General features: G+C 45.7%; 6 protein-coding genes and 1 long non-coding RNA gene across 9 annotated transcripts; 5 read left to right on the top strand and 2 right to left on the bottom strand.

Moving 5' to 3' along the window:
- The first annotated feature begins 17 nt into the window (after window positions 1-17).
- LOC9636135 (thylakoid membrane protein TERC, chloroplastic) lies at window positions 18-1,907 on the top strand. Its single transcript, XM_002979774.2, has 14 exons — window positions 18-46; window positions 116-174; window positions 277-443; window positions 502-578; window positions 632-719; window positions 771-851; window positions 905-961; window positions 1,008-1,089; window positions 1,139-1,188; window positions 1,239-1,295; window positions 1,354-1,432; window positions 1,482-1,540; window positions 1,603-1,660; window positions 1,712-1,907. The coding sequence occupies exons 1-14, from the start codon at window positions 18-20 to the stop codon at window positions 1,816-1,818; spliced, it is 1,050 nt and encodes a 349-aa protein (XP_002979820.2). The 3' UTR covers window positions 1,819-1,907.
- Window positions 1,908-1,961: 54 nt separating this feature from the next.
- LOC112349775 (E3 ubiquitin-protein ligase CHFR-like) lies at window positions 1,962-4,261 on the top strand. The gene is made up of 13 exons (XM_024684842.1): window positions 1,962-2,018; window positions 2,080-2,105; window positions 2,164-2,382; window positions 2,438-2,529; window positions 2,598-2,811; window positions 2,872-3,145; window positions 3,197-3,301; window positions 3,355-3,455; window positions 3,505-3,570; window positions 3,633-3,720; window positions 3,774-3,819; window positions 3,877-3,940; window positions 4,000-4,261. Exons 1-13 carry the CDS (start codon window positions 2,009-2,011, stop codon window positions 4,135-4,137), a joined length of 1,443 nt encoding a protein of 480 aa, XP_024540610.1. The 5' UTR covers window positions 1,962-2,008; the 3' UTR covers window positions 4,138-4,261.
- An 809-nt stretch (window positions 4,262-5,070) lies between these two features.
- LOC9636134 (probable serine protease EDA2) lies at window positions 5,071-7,392 on the top strand. The gene is made up of 14 exons (XM_024684799.1): window positions 5,071-5,148; window positions 5,199-5,374; window positions 5,437-5,562; window positions 5,620-5,775; window positions 5,827-6,002; window positions 6,061-6,181; window positions 6,228-6,281; window positions 6,334-6,405; window positions 6,455-6,566; window positions 6,614-6,710; window positions 6,763-6,857; window positions 6,916-6,990; window positions 7,047-7,130; window positions 7,187-7,392. The coding sequence occupies exons 1-14, from the start codon at window positions 5,139-5,141 to the stop codon at window positions 7,297-7,299; spliced, it is 1,467 nt and encodes a 488-aa protein (XP_024540567.1). The 5' UTR covers window positions 5,071-5,138; the 3' UTR covers window positions 7,300-7,392.
- Window positions 7,393-11,860: 4,468 nt separating this feature from the next.
- On the top strand, window positions 11,861-12,920 carry LOC9635511 (eukaryotic translation initiation factor NCBP). Its single transcript, XM_002979772.2, has 6 exons — window positions 11,861-11,967; window positions 12,038-12,133; window positions 12,195-12,299; window positions 12,367-12,444; window positions 12,528-12,647; window positions 12,708-12,920. Exons 1-6 carry the CDS (start codon window positions 11,869-11,871, stop codon window positions 12,837-12,839), a joined length of 630 nt encoding a protein of 209 aa, XP_002979818.1. The 5' UTR covers window positions 11,861-11,868; the 3' UTR covers window positions 12,840-12,920.
- Window positions 12,921-12,938: 18 nt separating this feature from the next.
- On the bottom strand, window positions 12,939-13,888 carry LOC9635510 (transcription factor bHLH84). Its single transcript, XM_024684751.1, has 4 exons — window positions 13,612-13,888; window positions 13,417-13,482; window positions 13,279-13,344; window positions 12,939-13,205 (listed from the first exon to the last, which is right to left on the bottom strand). Exons 1-4 carry the CDS (start codon window positions 13,858-13,860, stop codon window positions 13,083-13,085), a joined length of 504 nt encoding a protein of 167 aa, XP_024540519.1. The 5' UTR covers window positions 13,861-13,888; the 3' UTR covers window positions 12,939-13,082.
- Window positions 13,149-13,878, top strand: LOC112349761. 3 transcript variants are annotated; one of them, XR_002993498.1, is made up of 4 exons: window positions 13,344-13,430; window positions 13,490-13,570; window positions 13,622-13,699; window positions 13,755-13,878. It is a non-coding gene; the product is annotated as an uncharacterized LOC112349761 (long non-coding RNA). The 3 variants fall into 3 exon arrangements; XR_002993497.1 differs by lacking the exons at window positions 13,622-13,699; window positions 13,755-13,878 and adding an exon at window positions 13,149-13,234 and having other exon boundaries at window positions 13,291-13,430; window positions 13,490-13,612; XR_002993496.1 differs by having other exon boundaries at window positions 13,490-13,699.
- A 1,325-nt stretch (window positions 13,889-15,213) lies between the features above and the next one.
- Window positions 15,214-18,098, bottom strand: LOC9636133 (probable serine protease EDA2). The gene is made up of 15 exons (XM_024684749.1): window positions 17,831-18,098; window positions 17,643-17,768; window positions 17,429-17,584; window positions 17,199-17,378; window positions 17,022-17,138; window positions 16,922-16,975; window positions 16,800-16,871; window positions 16,639-16,750; window positions 16,495-16,591; window positions 16,348-16,442; window positions 16,216-16,290; window positions 16,077-16,160; window positions 15,907-16,022; window positions 15,818-15,849; window positions 15,214-15,762 (listed from the first exon to the last, which is right to left on the bottom strand). The coding sequence occupies exons 1-13, from the start codon at window positions 17,978-17,980 to the stop codon at window positions 15,910-15,912; spliced, it is 1,431 nt and encodes a 476-aa protein (XP_024540517.1). The 5' UTR covers window positions 17,981-18,098; the 3' UTR covers window positions 15,214-15,762; window positions 15,818-15,849; window positions 15,907-15,909.
- Between the last annotated feature and the right edge of the window lie 83 nt (window positions 18,099-18,181).

Below are 18,181 nucleotides of genomic sequence, written 5' to 3'. Positions count from 1 at the left end.
GGATCTCGCAGAGAATGATGCGAACATCCTCTAGTGTATATGGTCGGTAAGATCATCTAGTCTCTAGAGAATCGCTTAGCAAGAAATCTTTCTGTTTTTTTTTTTGTACTTGCAGCAAGCATGCTCTCTACTTCGAGGACACTGTTGCATTGTCATGCGCAAAAGACACACAAGGTAAAACAAAGTTTTCTCTCATTGTTCTTCCTTTTTTTTCTTGTTCTTTCTTTGAGCAATGATCTTTCTTCTTTTTACAATTCTTAAGCTTTCGATACGCAGATGATCACAATGGATCGACAGAACAAAGCATTGGAATTGTTGCCGAGAAGCTCGTGGAAGCTGCTGCTATTTCAGTCTCCACTGTTGGCGAGATCGAGATCGAGGACGTTCCAGTCACAAAGCCAGTCATAGAAAAGGAGGCGGCCATTAAGACAGTCGTATTTTGGGTGAGTGACAAAAGAAACCAAAAACAAAAGCACAACTTCCGGGAACTTTGTTTACTAGGTGACTGCTGCAGCCGCTTTTGGAGCATTTGTTGGTGTCACGGAAGGATCAACAAAAGCGTCCGAGTTTTTTGCGGGGTATTTTCTTCTAAAATTTCCTGTGTTTGTGTTGTTTAACTTCAATGGTGCAGATACCTCTTGGAGCAAAGCCTCTCGGTCGACAACCTCTTCGTTTTTGTTCTTATTTTCAACTATTTCCAAGTACCACTTCAGTATCAGGTGCGCAGAGTATGAAGTTTAGCTTCCTCACTGGCGAAATGTTCTACTTAGAGTCGCGTTCTCACGTATGGAATAGCTGGAGCTATTGTTTTTCGGGCTACCATGATTCTTCTCGGCGTTGCTACTCTAGAGGCACGTACTGAATGTTTGTTTCTTTTTGCTTATAGCGTTGGTTGTGGTCACAGAGATTTGAAGTTGTCAACCTCTTGCTTGCGGCCATACTCCTCTTTTCCTCTTATAAGGTTTGTGTCTGGTTTCACAAGGCTTCTCTTAACTGCATAACTTCAGCTGCTTACAGGCTCGGACGAAGAAAACGATTTTTCTGAGAACTATATTGTGAATACATGCAAGCGCTTTATTCCCGTGACCCGTGAGTTCTCGCGAATTATGCTCGTAGAATCTAACGTTGCTCTTTCTAGCCGATTACGACGGGCAAAAATTCTTCACTACGATTGATGGCGTCAGAATGGTTCGAAGTTTCTAGTTTCGGAATGAAGCTAACGCATTAAGTCTTTGTAGGCGACACCGCTGCTTCTCACGCTAGCCGTGATTGAGCTAAGCGACATTGCTTTCGCCGTAAGTAGCGCACCTAGTTTTGGATGCTTGAAAGTTCACTCCAGTGTTCTTTCCACAGGTGGACTCGATTCCAGCAGTGTTTGGCGTCACCAGAGATCCCTTCATTGTCTTCTCCTCCAACCTTTTCGCCATTCTTGGTAAATCCTTGAAATCCAGTGTGAAGACTTGACATCATCTTCTGTGCAGGATTAAGATCACTGTACACATTGATTTCGAGCAGTATGGCCGAGCTCGAATACTTGCAAGTAAGAACTTCTTTAAGATGATGCTTCACGGTTTGGGTGCTCACATCTCTTGTACCATCCAGCCTGCCGTAGCTGCCATCCTGGGCTTCATTGGAGCGAAGATGGTGCTAGATTTCTTTGGTAAGCCACGTTTGATCTTAGCTTTTGTGATTTTTATTTCTTTGATCACAGGTCTTCACGTACCAACAGAGGTATCTCTAGGCATTGTAGCAACCACACTCGGCGCTGGAGTGTCTCTCAGCCTTCTTCGCCCACACGACGACGAGCAGAACGACTGATCCTTTGTAGACCGCGGTATATTCTTTTTTTGAGTGCCGAATATTTGCTTTTACAAGCCCTAAAAGGAACGGCACATTATTCGAGCAAAGTGATCCTTCTAGAGGAAGCTAACGGGGTATATTCTCGTTTGCCGTAGCGCATATTCTTTTCCACGAGCCCTAAATTTCTTTGCTCCTCTTCGCTGCGATCATGGCGTCAGGTACTGTGCTTCTCTCCCTTCTCTCGCTTTGCTTCACAGATTTTCTGCGATCGTCCTCCAGCTGCCCAGAAGCGCCGGATTCCCGATGTAGGTTTCGTTCTCCTCTTCCTTCTGGTCGGTGGTTTTGATCGAGTGCGTTTCACAGAGCTTGCGCCTTGGCGGCGATAGCGACGACGAGGTGGACGATAAGCGGCTCAAGGTTGAAGATGAAAAGAAAGCTCCAGCGGAGGAGAAAAAGAAATCTCCAGTGGAGGAGAAAGTGAAATCTCCAGCGGAGGAGAAGAAGAAATCGCCAGCGGAAGAAGAAAAGCAAGCTCCAGCGGAGGAGGAGAAGAAAGAGCCAGAGGATGAGAGTCGACTCAAGGTTTGGCCATTTGTTTCTTTTTTCTCTAGTCTGAGATTTGCGATTTCTCTGCTAGACAACGCTCGATGTGGCCACTTTCAAGTGCTGCATTTGCTTGGAGATCTGGCACGATGTGGTGTGCGTATCACCCTGTCAGCACAACTTCTGGTAGGTTTTCGAGCTCGTTCTCGCGAGTTTAGTTTCTCCTCATTGTTGTTCTTCTTTCTTCTTTGCAGTAACGCGTGCTTCTCGGAGTGGTACAAGACCTCTCAAGCCAGAGGACAGGGCGGGTGTAAGTGTCCGCAGTGCCGCGGTGATATCGTCTACGCCTGTAAGAACCATATGATGGCTAGCTTGGTGGAGGACTTGTTAAGCAACAATCCTTCTCTCAAGCGCTCGCCGGAGGTGATTGAGAAGATGGACAAAGTTGCCGTGGTCACCTCGAGCTTTGTAAGGATTTCTCTCTTCTTTCCTTTCTCTTTCTTACTTTGGGCTCACTTCTTTGGACAGATGAAACTAAACAATCCAAAACCGATTACCATGAGCAACTTCCGCGCAAACTTGAGCAGCATGCGACCGGTTGGCAGCAACTTACGCACAACGCTGAGCAGCGTTCCGGTTGTGCCATCCTTCCCATCTCAACGAGAAGGCGAGGACGATGAGGATGAGGGGGAGAGCATTCACGAATCAGAGGCCGATAGTCGTGACGGTGATGCCGACCGTGATTATGAAAGTGAAGGTGGTGAAGATGATGAGGAGCGGACTTCCTGTCGACAATGCAACTGTAAGCTTTTCTTTGTCTCTGATTTCCCACTCTTGTTTTGCTTCTTTGTAGCGAACAGCAGCGCATTCCAATGTCAACCTGGTAGTACGCATTTAATCTGTGACAATTGCGGTTGGGAAATGCCAGAGAGAACGGATCTTAGTGTTCCGCAAAGATGTAATCTACTGCTTGTCATTGTGCTTCTGACTCTTAGCTTTTCCTTTTCTCAGGTGCTGCCTGCAGAGTTATATGTTGCGATGCTTATTGGCGCTCTCAGAACCTTCCCTCGGACTCTGGCGAGATCGGATGCCCAAGCGAAAGACTGCTACCTGTAAGTCGTGTTCGTTATGATCATCGTCTGAAGTTTCTCTCTATTTTAGATGAACGAGCGGCAAATAAGTTCCATTCCCCATGGAACTCACAAGTCCAATACAGTCGAGCAAGAGGTCATTTCCATTTTCTCCATTCCTATACTTCTGTATTTCCTGACTTTGATCTTGCTGTGCAGTTTACAAACCAATACATATCTCAGCATGGGCTCACCGTCGAAGGTGTTGTGAGGGATTGGATGCAGAAGGTGGATCGGTCTGAGCTTGGTATGTTTGTGTAATATACTTCGTTTTGCCAACCATTATTTTGGTTCTTTCAGCCCTCCCAGACATGCAAGCAATAACGTCAACCTCGGCAGTCTGCAAGTAAGATTCTAATGCTCTACTTCTCTTGACAGGCTCTGATGAACTGTGCATTTGCAGTGACTGTGCTGACAAAGTCATTGGGCACTTGTTAGACAAGTTTAGGATGTCCATCCCGAAGACGGTGAGCTTTTTAAGCTTGTAGTTTTGAGACGTATATTGCGTTTTTCTTTTGTTCACCAGGAAATGCCCCCTGAGGCCGCGAGAAGGGATGATTGCTGGTATGGACTTGCGTGCAGAACTCAAACGCATAGCACACACCATGCCAAGAAGCTGAACCACGTCTGTGAACCGACCTCTAGAAACGTTGTCTTACGCTAAGGATTGGATATAGATATTTGATTGTAATTTGTAAGCAGTCTCCACTGCAGGCAATGACATGCCTCTCCTTTTACGGACACAAGAGATTATCAAAATGGAGCAAAGCGTCAACCTGCAAAAAGCTTTTGCTGAGCACAACCATTTTGTCTAAACCCCAAACAGCTATAAGATAAATGTTTGTACTTTTAAAGCAAAAAGGTACAAGTGTGTTACAATCCATACAAAATTACTGGAATTCCAAGTACAAGTTAATAGCAGAGTACGATCAGCAAAGCAAAAAAAAAAAAAGAAAAGAATCCGGAAGGAAAACTCAGGAGTCTCTCTGATCTCGTACTTCATATGCGATTGTTTCTGAGCAACCTCCGAGTCTCTATAGTGTCCATGAAGCCGGCCACTGCTTTGCTGGACGCCGCTCAATTCTCCGAGTCAATCCCTCCATATCTACTTTAGCTCACGGGAGGAGTGTAAACTTAGCGCCTGGATCCTTGACAGCGCCCCCATTCTCCACCGGCGTCCTGGGAGCAGTTCATTCAAGTCTTTTCGTGGCGGACAGTCAGGACTGAATCAAATAGTGTCCTGAGGAATATTAGACGGCTGGCTGCTTCATTTTTACATTATAAAATTTCAACTGAATGTCATCACCGAACTCCTGTTTAGAAGTTTTCACATTAAACTCCTCCTCATGCAAGGATTCTTCATCCATATCTCTTCTCATCTCATTTTTGTGTTATTGGAGGGTGAGGTTTTGGCTATGATCGGAGTAACATGTCTGGCGAGAGCGCAGCCAGCACCATCAGTGACATGGATGTGAGCAATGCTGATGCTACGTTGCATCTCAAGGCCCACAATTCGGCGGATCTTAAGTAGTGTTATATTTTGAAGAAGTCAGTCTTGCTTGAGTGTAGCGATCACGCCAAGTTGAGGGAGACCATCTACCCAGAGTTTATCAGGATTGGATGGATCGCTTGTTTTCATCTGACGTGGGATCGAGCAGACGGTGAATGCGCCGAGGTACGAGTAGGATTGGAAGCGCAAGATTTCTCTCTGGCTTTTACGCGTAGGATTGGAAGCGGGAGATTTCTCTCTGGATCCCGAGATGGAGAAGATTTGGTGCATTTTCTTGCTGGTGTCGGCCTGTGCCGGCGTCTCATTCCATGCCACGCTGCATCGCGGCGATGCGCTATTGACGACTGATGCTCATTGGTATACACAGACTCTGGATCACTACGCGACTCAAGTAAGAATTCTTTTTGTTTGTTCTTCGAGAGATTGGAATTTTACATTGCTCGATATTTACAGGACGATAGAACTTTTTCTCAGCGCTACTATGAGTTTACGGACTACTTCGATGCTCCCAACGGGCCAGTGTTTCTCAAGATATGTCCCGAGGGACCGTGTGTAGGGATCCAAAACGATTACAGTGCGGTAAGAAAACTTTTTTCTCGATTGAACTGGATCGCTTTTCTTACCTGCGGTGTCAAGGTGCTAGCGAAAAGGTTTGGAGCCGCGATTGTTTCTCTTGAGCACCGATACTATGGACAGAGCTCGCCATTCAAAACTCACGCGACAGAGAACTTGATTTATCTATCTTCCAAGCAGGCTCTTTTCGATCTCGCAGCATTTCGTGAATACTACCAGGTGGCAGCTATTTTATCTAGTTTCGCGACTTGAATAGAGGCTGTGTTGCAGGACCTGATTAATCATAGGACCAACTCTACCAGCGACAATCCTTGGATTGTAATTGGATGGTCATACGCTGGAGCATTGAGTGCCTGGTTTAAGCTGAAGTTTCCACATTTAGCGGTTGGAAGCGTTGCAAGCTCTGGTATTGTCCAAGCAATTTTCGAGTTCACTAAGCTCGACGAGCAGGAAAGCCTTTACCATCTTTTCCTTGATTTTATCTCTAAGCGTTCGTATACACCTGCAGGTTGCCGAATCCGCCGGTGCTACTTGTAGCGCTGCTTTGCGTGCCGTGACCCGTTTAGCAGAACAAGGCCTGAAGAAAAACTCTATGTCTACGAAAGCATTGTTCAATGCTGAACAGGTAACTTCTGGTCAGTCTTAGATCTCACGCCGAGTAAACTTTGCAGCTCGACGTGGATGGAGATTTCCTGTATTTGCTAGCCGATGCTGCGACCACTGCGGTATAATTTAGTTCTTTACTCTGCCACCTGATATTTTCTTTTTCTTACGCAGTTTCAGTATGGTAATCCAGAAATCTTGTGTTCGCCACTTGTTGCTGCGTATAAACGTAACGAGGATCTACTGGTATGTGCGTGAAAGTGATGCCGCTGCAGATAATTTTCTTGTCGTTCAGGCTGTGTATGCGAAGTATGTCAAAGATTACTACATAGACACATTGAAATCGAGCATCAATACTTATGATCAAAAGCACTTGAAAGAAAACTTGGCTGCAGGAGATCATTCGAGTAAGTCTACCGTTGAGCTTGAGTTTTTTCTGATGGTCTGCTTGTAGGTGATAGATTAGGGTGGTACCAAATGTGCACCGAATTGGGGTACTTTCAAGTGGCGCCTGCAAACAGTAGCATTCGCTCTGCTCTCATCAATGTTAAGTACGTAAGCACAAGCTGTATCATCTTATCCCATGTCCTGATGCTTGTGCAGGTACCATTTGGATTTATGCTCCAACGTCTTCGAGAACGGCACATTCCCAGAAGTCGATAACACGAACCTTTACTACGGGGGAAACAAGATCAGAGGTATTTCCCAGTTGATGGTGTCCGTTGGCAGTCATCATTCATCCTTTGTTTGTTGTAGGAGATAAGATTTTGTTCATGAACGGTTCCCAAGATCCTTGGCGTCATGCCTCCAAGCAAACTTCTTCCCGCAATGGTAAGAGAGCCATCATAAGCTATGTTGTTTCAAATCAGCTTTTGATGCAATTGCAGAGCCCGCATATGTGATTAAGTGTCAAAACTGCGCTCATGGAGTTGATATGCTAGGCTGTCCGCAGTCCCCGCCTCAAATCGGAGGTAAACCCATGGATTCCATTACTCACATTTGATGGCGCGTGTATATATCCTTGCAGGAAACACCTCCAAGTGTGCCGACCCGGAGGTTGCACAAGCGGGTCAGAGGCTCATAGCGACTTACATCTCCCGCTGGCTCGAAGACGCAAATGGCTCTGTAAAGTACATGTAAATCCCGGCCTCTCAAGATGAATTTCCCTTTCATAGTTTTCACATTGTTTTCCTCCGAAAGAAGAAAACCATTTTTTGCTGGTCATCTTACTCACTTTTTCATCCTTGTATGACTGTTTGCTTTATATTAATCGAGGTTCTTCCTTTTTTTCTTCCCTTTTTTTCTTTTTTTGCAAAAAGAAGAGAACCCACTGCTACAAGTGATTTCCTCGATACTTTCTTGTCAGGGCGGTCCATATAAGCCGAGCTTGGAGTGAAATTCTTGAGAGTTTAGAAACAGCAATAACAGCTTTCTTTCTCCTCGTTTTCTTTGTCTCTTGCAAGAAGGATCGAGAACACCCCTGTTTGTTCCAATTGCAAGTTTAAAATCTGGGAAACTTCTTTCATTGGGACACAGAGAGATCCTTGATGAAGCAAACTTTCCCTAAACGAGGGATGGAATATCCATATAAATGTCGTCTTGTCTTCTAGATATCTATGAGCAGCAATAAACAAGAACCATATGCCCATTGGCTATACTTACACACAATTACCATCTTCGTGATGATAACAGCATCAACTTAAGCACTGTCTTTGAGCGTAAGAGCTTGATCAGTGTAGCACACTTTATCTCTCTCCCCTTAAGCCAACTGGAAAAGGGGCAGAGCGTAAGAGCTTGATCAGTGTAACGCACTTTATCTCTCTCCCCTTAAGCCAACTGGAAAAGGGGCAATTGCTTGATGAGAGAGCTTTTAGTGGCTATTTTATCCCCATTTATCTCCCAAGGTTCCAAGGATCCACGGTGACAGTATATCCAAATCTCATCCCATGATCACATGCGCTACACTCACCCCCCCTTCAGAGATGTCAATGTCCTCATTGACTATTGAGTAATAACCTCTACTGAGCCAAGGGGAATCAGTTTCTGATACCAATGTTATGATCCGACGCAAAAAGACAAAGATCTAGTTGCCCTAGACTATGCTACACCACCTCTTGAGGTTCCTCACCACCTAACCACCCCCAATCTACCTCAAAAGCTCCACTGCGCCGCCGCTCCACTGTGAGCCCTAGGGTAGGTTAAGTCCCTTACCCTAACATGCCTTAATATACCCTTGAGCCTCCCTTTGACCGACATTGACCACGTAGTCAAAGCTGGCACCTAACAATTCTTTCCCCCCAACAAAGTCCTTGTCCCAAGGACGAGTTGTACCGGTGATCACCCTTTCTGGGGAATCCTGCTCAAGCTCTTGGTCCATCTTCCACAGCCGTATACATCAAGGACGCATTGGGCCCGTCACTCCGAGACAGTACACCTTTCAACTGGCTGACATAAAATACCGAATGAATTTTCACCCCAACTGGCAGCCGCACCCGATAAGCTGCTTTACCAATGCGTTCCAACACTTCATATGGACCAGCATATCGATGGGAAAGTTTATCACTTTTCCCTGTCCGTAAAGGCACCAAGGTGTTCCGCCGCTCACTTGACGGAAAGATCACTCGTACAAAGACGAGATCACCCACCTTATATTCCCGGAATTGGCGATGCTCATTGGCAAACTTCTCCGCTTTATCCTGAGCTGCTTGCAAATTCCGTTTACACACCACCAGAATCTCATCAAGTTCTGTGGCCAGATCAGTTGCCTCGGAATTAAGCTTATCTTGAACGTCCTTACTCAAATTCAATCCCAACTCCACCGCTGTTTGAGGATTGTTAGGCACCAGGTCAGGATAATAGGATAAAGAAAGGGCCCTACAATCAAGTGATCACCCCTTTAGCTAGTTGGCTTAAGGTGTAAGGGATAGGATCCTAACATTGGTATCGGAGCCCAGTTCGATTCTCGTGGCTGACGAGTGGGGCAGAATATTTTGAAGGAATGTTCAACATGGTGGATCTAGAGGGAGAACCAAGGTTTGGTAGACCCTAAGAGAAGGACCATGGTGACCGGATGGTGGCCTAAATATGATTGCGGACGATCATTCCCTGACGAGGGGGAGGATTGTTAGGCACCAGGTCAGGATAATAGGATAAAGAAAAGGCCCTACAATCAAGTGATCACCCCTTTAGCCAGTTGGCTTAGGGTGTAAGGGATAGGATCCTAACATTCCGCACATCCTTCCATTGTGTAGACTAGCTATTCCATGTGAGGCAACTAGTCATCCACCCGTACCGCAGTCCCACGGTGGATACTTTCGTCCGTGGATACTCCACACAAGAGGAAAGACATACGCATGAATGCCCAATACGTACGATTTCAAATTTAGGGGTAGCGCACCAACTATAGCGCACCTTTTATCTCTCTCCCCTTAACCCAACTGGAAAAGGGGTAATTGCTTGATGAGAGAGCCTTTAGTGGCTATTTTATCCCCATTTATCTCCCAAGGTTCCAAGGATCCACGGTGACAGTATATCCAAATCTCATCCCATGATCACATGTGCTACAATCAGCAAGCAAGAGCTTGTCCAATGCTTCCATCCATCACAAAAACGATCAAGATTGGTTTCGTAGCATCAACAAGTCTTCGAACAAAACAGCCTCTTTCTTGTGCCTCCCACTCGTATCTATGATAATAAGATCGCGCTTGGCATCCTCGAAAGCTTCCACTCCTTGGGCGATCACCACAGGTTACTCTCGGTGTAGCTCCCCATAGAACGGGATATTGGTCTTGCAGTTGCTCGCGTTTTGTTTTAGCTAATCTGACACGATATATATTAGCCTCGATTCTAAGATCTCATTGAGATAATTTTTTCAACGCATTACCACATCGATCCTTCTCAAACGCTGTTTTTCCGGGCTCCAGCATGGATCTAGAAAGCAACACATATTCCAATTGTATAAACTCAAAAAAAAAAAAAAAAAAGTAATGGGAAGAGCGAGTGAATGATGCGTCTCTTGTTATGCTCAGCTGCTAAATTCTCCACAGGCTTTCTCAAGTTCAGAGCCAATGTCTCAACTAACTTCCCCAGCACCATTTTGTCTTGAATCAACATTTAGGGAACAAAAGAATAGACTACCTGGTCTGAAAAGAACACCATCCAGTCGAGAGCTTTCTTCCATGCTAGAGATTTCGATATATAGCATGACCAGGAACACTGGTGCGAATAGCCGAGACACATTTCACTCGAAATCTGTGAAAAAAGATAAGAAACTAAACAATCTTTAACTTGGAAAATGGATAAACAAGTAAAAGCCAACTTTATATCAACGCTTTCCCATCTGGCAACGAGGTGATCTTCTTCCTACTGACAAGAAACGCGACGCACAGGACTACAGTTGCGATCCGGAGCAGCAAGCTGGTGGGGTTCGAAAGACTTTGCTTGATCGAAGCGTCTGGAGCAGCGCCTGCTTCATCTGCGACACTGCTCTCGCTTGCAACGCCTATTGCGAAGAAGAAAAACAAAGCCCTCTCCTTTTCAATGGAAGTGCTTACCTTTTGCTTTCCGCGGGGGTAAGATTGACGAGCTTTCAAGCACTGATCTTTATACGTCAACTCGCCTCAACTCTTTCGGGATCTTCAGTCGAGCGTGCACGACAGTTTATTTAGGAGGCACCTGTTTCGGATACTTCTTCCAAACTTTTGACTTCCTGGGATAAACAATATGAGATACGCAAAGAGAAAAAAGATAAAAGAATGTGGAACCGACTTGATCGAAATGCTTACTGTTTTCTACCATGCCAAACATGTCGGAATTTGGACCCTGGAAAAAGAAAGCACGTTTTCTGGGAAAACGAAAGAGCTTTTCCGAGGAAATACTTTCTAAACAGCAAACTTTGCTTGTGTGAACTTAACCACAAGCATAGCTAACTAAAAACTTCTTTAAAAAAAGTCTCCATTCTAGCAAAATGCATCACAAACGAGCTTGAGACCATTTCATGGATCAAGCAAGCAAAATACCTCCTTTTCTTAGAGAAATCTTACACCAGGATTAGAGCGCATCCAGAGCTGCAATGCAGGATGCCACGATGTATTCAACCCTTGCGAAAAACAACAGAGTAGCGATCGAGCTCGTAGCTTGATGGCACGATGGAAGCCTGTACACTCATGGCCTGGGAAAGATCCTTGGCATCGCGGCAGGACCTTAAAAGTTCGGTCCCTAACAGGCCATTCAGCGCTGAAATGAGGAAGATCACTCTTGGAGATCCTTCTGTCTGTGACGTCTCGCTTTCCTCCACACAAGGCAAACACCGAGTTGTCTCGGTTGTTGTCCAACTCAACCGGCACTAAGCCGCTAGTAGCGCGTTTCCATGAATCTCGTCCACACAAACAAGCTGGGATAGCTCCTCTATCTTCACGAAGACGCTCCCGCCGAGGATCCGCTAGAAAGACATGCACTCTAAAGAGATGCCTGTGAGAGGAAGTAACTCAAGTGTGCTTGGTCTCCTTCGGATCGACGACCAAAAATTTGAGCGCGATATCATTCTTGTACACCTGCGAGGAAAAGTCTCTGAAACTATGATCGAGAATCTTTCCAGTGAAGTCCTAAAAGGTCCAGTTAAAGGGTTTCAATTATGTGATTAAATTTACCATACTTTTAAGTAACATTTAGAGCTCTTTAACAAAGATCATAAGGCGATAAACCCTAAAAATGGCGCTGGAAGGGAGTAGCGACGAGGAGGAGCTTCGTCGATTGCGCGACGCCGATGACAAGGAGCGCCACATTCGCGCCGGCTTGCATCCGCTCCAGGTACTCCTCTTGTGCCGCTCGATCGATCCATCGCGATTGAGCGCCATTGGTTTGATTGTTTGCCGTGCAGCAACGCTTTGTGTTTTGGTACACGAGGAGGACTCCGGGCGTGCGCTCTCATATTTCTTATGAGGACAGTATGAAGAAGATCGCTGAGTTTAGCACTGTGAGTAGTCCTATCCCTTTTTTTTTTTTTGGTTTCTTCTCTTATGGTTTTTCTTGATCAGGTTGAGGGATTTTGGAGCTGCTACTGCCATCTCTCGAGGCCATCCAATTGTCCAAATCCCACTGACTTTCATCTCTTCAAAGAGGGAATAAGACCACTGTGGGAGGTATAGAATTTCTCGGTCCATCCTTTTTTTTCTTAGATACAGTCCTTTATTTTCTCTCTCTCGTCAGGATACTGCAAATCGAAACGGTGGAAAATGGATTGTTCGCTTTAAGAAGATCGTATCCGGTCGATTCTGGGAGGACTTGGTATAGTCATTCTTTCTCTCTCTTTTTTGTTACTCACTTCTCAAGTTTGTGACCGGCTAAAAATGTTTTTTTTATTCTCACAGGTGCTCGCAATGATCGGAGATCAACTCGACTACAGTGACAGCGTCTGTGGAGCGGTGCTGAGCATTCGTTTCGGGGAGGACATTTTGAGCGTCTGGAATAGGAACGCGTCTGATAATCAGGTATGGTTTACTGTCTGCTTCGCTGTTCTTCTCCACAGTCGTGCTTACTTGTGTTTACAGGCTGTGATGGCTCTTCGCGATTCCATCAAGCGGCACCTCCATCTCCCCACCAGTTACGTGATGGAGTACAAACCACACGACGCTTCCTTGCGAGACAACTCGTCCTTCAGAAACGCATGGCTTCGAGGGTGACTTTGTAACTTCTCTCTAACAACCGAGATATGACACCATCGGGAGTCCATTTCGTAATCCAGCTTTTATTTCTTTTGATTGCTTGTTTCACTCTTGGCAGATGAATGAAACTTCCAGGTGGTGGCCTGGAAGCAAAAATAAGAATGTATTCTCGTGGTTTCTTCGGAACCCGGGGAAAAAAACAGGAGGAAAAGAATGACTTCGAAGTTGTGTAAGCTTTTGCTCTTTTGTTTCTCCTCGTCTCTAGCTGCTAACGTTTTCCTTGATCTTGAGGTATGACTGCATGTTGAGGTGCATTCCAAGGGAGATATTCATCCCGTTGTAATTTGTGGGGGCGTACATCCAATACTCGTCCGAGCTGAGCAGCTGCGAAGAAAGGGAAGCAAAGTTGACAAGTTTAGTCTTTTTTTTTTGTTTCTCCATATTGATCACGCATGACCTTTACTTGCAGCTGCAAAAACTTGACATAGTTGATGGCTTCCTCGAGCATCGTCACAATGTCAACCTGGAGCACAAAGTCAATCGCTCAATATCCATCTCCAAAAGCTTACGTGAAGGAATGGCCAAAGAGACCCACCTTCGCTCCGTTTGGTACGAGTCCTTGTAGCGCTCTCAAACGCTCGTTGATCCTTTCTCTTCTTTGCTGGCAGCGAAAAACCAAGAGTAAAAACGTTAGAAGACGAAGCAAAAGAGACACAGGGAATGAAGAGCATGAACACGACTTGAGACGAGTAAGAAGTTTTTTATTTGTTTCTGGATTGAGAGATTTTACCCGAGCGTAGATACTTTGCGGGTCCGTGGCAGATCCACGCTTTGCGCGTGGCTTTCCGTCGGTGTTTAGAGCTGGTCCAAGCGCTGAGGTAACTGTGCTGCTCTCCTCGGGCGCTGACAATGTTACTGATGACTTTGTCCGAGATTCCAAGCCCCTCGATTCCTGCAGCGAGAGATTGAGACGATGATGAAGAAACTCGCGAAAGAATGACAAGATGAATGTGAAGAAACTCTCTAAAGAAAGAACCATCTAAGAGTTCTATGCCAAGAGACTCGCACAAGAGAATTCTCCTAGAGAAAGAATGGAGGTGCGAGAGTTTGAGAAACTAAGAAAGAATGACAAGATGAATGCGAATAAACTCTCGAAAGAAAGAACCATCTAAGAGTTGTGTCATGAGACGAATTCTCCTCGAGAAAGAAAGGAAATAGACAAGCTTTTCTACCCGAGAAAGAACGGACTAAGATCGCAAGAGAACTTACCAGGCACTTTTTCTTCCAGGCCGGGCAATTCTCGTCTTGCACCTCGGCCCGCTCCTTTTTGATCCTCGCGCAGTGATTCTCCAATACAGCCATGGAAGAACTCGAGGAGTTTTGATTGAGAGAGCTGGAAGAAGAAGCTTTGGAGCTCTTGGGTGGTGGTGTTCTCACGCATGGCTTGCTGGGAATTACCTCCTCGGGAGATTGGAGGAGCTGGACTGGAGGAAATCCAAACTGGATGGAGCTAGAAGTGTGCTGGTGTTGCGGGAGGAGGAAGTTAAACACGAGTGGCGAGTCGGGAGAGCTGATGAGAGTGTGGTGGTGAGACGAAGAAGTGGAAGGAGAAGGGAAGGAATCGATGATCCTGTCCAAGTTTTGATGGTGGTGGTGGTGATTGTCAAGAGCCAACGCTGTGGCTGGCTTGGAATGGAAAATCTGGGAAGAGGGAGGAGGAGGCAGCCAGGAGCCATTGTCGTTGTGATCCGGGCTGTTGCAAAGCTCGGGAAGATTGAGAGAGGAGGCTCCAGATCCACACTCGTCGGAAGAGAAGCTCTCCCAGATGGAGCAAAACTGCGATCCTGCGAAGTCCTCGTGCTCCATCTCCATGCCAAATGGATCAAAGCGATCGAAAAGACCAAAGCGATGAAAATCCAATCGTACAAAAAGGATGATCTTTGCTCGATTGCTCTTGTCTGCCAAGGCCACTGCAACCCTGTCCCTGATTCAACCAGCCAGAAGTTTTCCCAGATTTTAAACTTGCAATTGGCAGAAACAGCGATCGTACTTGCAAGAAAAAAAGAAAACGAGAGCCCAAGTTGCTGGAAAGAAGGCTGTTATTGCTGTTCTTGCGAGTTCCAATTCTAAACTCTCGAGGATTTCTCTCCAAGCTCGGCTTATATGGAGCGCCCCCCCTGACAAGAAAGTATCGAGGAAATCACTTGTTTTCTCTCATGATCTCACGCGGCCAACGAAGAGGTGCTGAAAACTCTAACAAAAAGGACGCAGTGATCTCACCCACAGACTGGAGCGAAAAGCTTCTCTTTCTTTTTTTGCGAATGCGGTGAATGTCTGGAAGAGAAAAAAAGGGAGAGCCTCGATTAGTATACTTCATGATCAAAGCAAACAGTCACATAAGAATAATCTTTTACTGAAAGCCGCCCTTCGAATGAAAAGTGGACAAGCAAGTGAGTAAGCTGACCACGGCCAAAAAATGGTTTCTTCTCGAGCTTTTGTCGGAGGAAGAGAGAGAGCGAGAAAAAAAAAGGATTATGACCACTTGTTGAATTTAAGCGATCATGAGCAGCCATGCGCATCTGGAGGACAACGAAGCCAACAAGGAGGGAGGCCCAGGCGTGTAGGATCAAAGAGAAAACAAAGAGTGGCAAGAAAAAGGGAACCAAAGAAAAAAGTTTTAGAGCTGACGCTGGGAAGGAATGGTTGGATCATGGACAAAGAATACCAGTAGAGAAACACACACACACATACCCCCACACGCACCTCACAGATAAGCATTTTATACCATGCGATTAGAAAAACCATAGACAATAGTTGTAGAATGCAGGAAAAAAACGAAACAAGACAAAAGCTAAACAGGTAGGAAATCCAAAGTACCTTGTGTTACGCCATACCATAGATGTAGCATCGGATTTTTGACCAGCGAGATTTTTGCGTGAATCTGGAAACCACCCGAGATCAGACAAAAGTATACGATGACCTGAACTTTGCATCACCTTCGCTAATCGAAAGCTACCTTGAAGGGTGCCTGCAACGATGTAAAAACTATGAAAGGGAAATCCATCTTGAGAGGCCAAACACTTACCATCTACATGTACTTTACAGAGCCATTCGCGTCTTCGAGCCAGCGGGAGATGTAAGTGGCTACGAGCTGCTGACCCGCTTGTGCAGCCTCCGGGTCGGCACATTTCGAGGTGTTTCCTGCAAGGATATATACATGCCATCAAATGCGAGTAAACATAAGCCATGGTTTACCTCCGATTTGAAGCGGGGTCTGCGGACAGCCTCGCATATCAACACAATGAGCGCAGTTCTGACACTTGATCACATATGCAGGCTCTGCAAATGTATCAACGCTGATTTGAGACGACATAGCTTATGATGGCTCCCTTACCATTACGCGAAGAAGTTTGCTTGGAGGCATGACGCCAAGGATCTTGGGAACCGTTCATGAACAAGATCTTATCTCCTACGACAAACAAAGGATGAATGATGACTGCCAACGGACAACATCAACTGGAAATACCTCTGATCTTGTTTCCCCCGTAGTAAAGGTTCGTGTTATCGACTTCTGGGAATGTGCCGTTCCCGAAGACGTTGGAGCATAAATCCAAATGGTACCTGCACAAGCAGGAGGACATTGGATAAGATGACACAGCTTATGAGTACGTACTTGACATTGACGAGAGCAGAGCGAATGCTATTGTTTGCAGGCGCCGCTTGAAAGTACGCTACTTCGGTGCACACTTGGTACCACCATAATCTATCACCTACAAGCAGACCATCAGCAAAAACTCAAGCTCAACGGTAGACTTACTCGAATGATCTCCTGCAGCCAAGTTTTCTTTCAAGTGCTTTTGATCATAAGTATTGATGCTCGATTTAAATGTGTCTATGTAGTAATCTTTGACATACTTCGCATACACAGCCTGAATGACAAGAAAATTATCTGCAGCGGCATCACTTTCACGCACATACCAGTAGATCCTCGTTACGTTTATACGCAGCAACAAGTGGCGAACACAAGATATCTGGATTACCATACTGAAACTGCGCAGGAAAAGAAAATATCAGGCGGCAGAGTGAAGGACTAGACATACCGCAATCGCCGCAGCATCAGCTAGGAAATACAAGAAATCTCCATCCACATCAAGCTGCAAAGTTTACTTGGCGTGAGCTCTATAACTGACCAGAGGTTACCTGTTCAGCATTGAACAAGGCTTTCGTAGAAACAGAATTTTCCTTCAGGCCTTGTTCTGCTAAACGGGTCACGGCACGCAAAGCAGCGCTACAGGTAGCGCCAGCGGATTCGGCAACCTGTAGGTGTATACGAACGCTTAAAAATAAAATCAAGATAAAAACGAGAAAGAGTTTTGCCTGCTCGTCGAACTTAGTGAACTTGAAAATTGCTTGGACAACACCAGAGCTTGCAACGCTTCCAACCGCTAAATGTGGAAACTTCAGCTTAAACCAGGCACTCAATGCTCCAGAGTATGACCCTCCCATTACAATCCAAGGATTGTCGCTGGTAGAGTTGGTCCTATGATTAATCAGGTCCTGCAACACAGCGTCATTCAAGTCGTGAACCTATATAAAATAGCTGCCACCTGGTAGTATTCACGAAATGCTGCGAGATCGAAAAGAGCCTGCTTGGAAGATAGATAAATCAAGTTCTCTGTCGCGTGAGATTTGAATGGCGAGCTTTGTCCATAGTATCGGTGTTCCAGAGAAACAATCGCGGCTCCAAATCTTTTCGCTAGCACCTTGATACCGCAGGTAAGGAAAGCGATCCAATTCAATCGAGCAAAATGCTTTTCTTACCGCACTGTAATCGTTTTGGATCCCTACACACGGTCCCTCGCCACATATCTTGAGAAACACTGGCCCGTTGGGAGCATCGAAGTAGTCCGTAAACTCATAGTAACGTTGAGCAAAAGTTCTATCGTCCTGTAAATATCGAGCAATGTAAAATTCCAATCTCTCGAAGAACAAACAAAAAGAATTCTTGCTTGAGTCGCGTAGTGATCCAGAGTCTGTGTGTACCAATGCGCATCAGTCGTCAATACCGCATCGCTGCGATGCAGCGTGGCGTGGAATGAGACGCCAGCACAGGTCGATACCAGCAAAAGAATGCCGCCGAGGCACCAAATCTTCTCCATCCCGGCCTGGCGCTCAAATTCCTGGATCCAGAAAGAAATCTCGCGCTTCCAATCCTACTCGTACCTCAGCGCATTCATCGTCTGCGCTATCCCGCCATTCCCAAATGATAAACCCTAGGTAGAACCATCTCTAAGCTTTGATCGGACGGTCGGGACAGGTTCAAATAGTATATTCTCTGAGGAATATCGGACGGCCGGGAT

Source organism: Selaginella moellendorffii, unplaced genomic scaffold (genome assembly GCF_000143415.4).
Source record: "Selaginella moellendorffii unplaced genomic scaffold, v1.0 SELMOscaffold_42, whole genome shotgun sequence".
Taxonomy (NCBI): Eukaryota; Viridiplantae; Streptophyta; class Lycopodiopsida; order Selaginellales; family Selaginellaceae; genus Selaginella; species Selaginella moellendorffii.
This window is presented reverse-complemented; position numbering and strand designations above follow the sequence as displayed.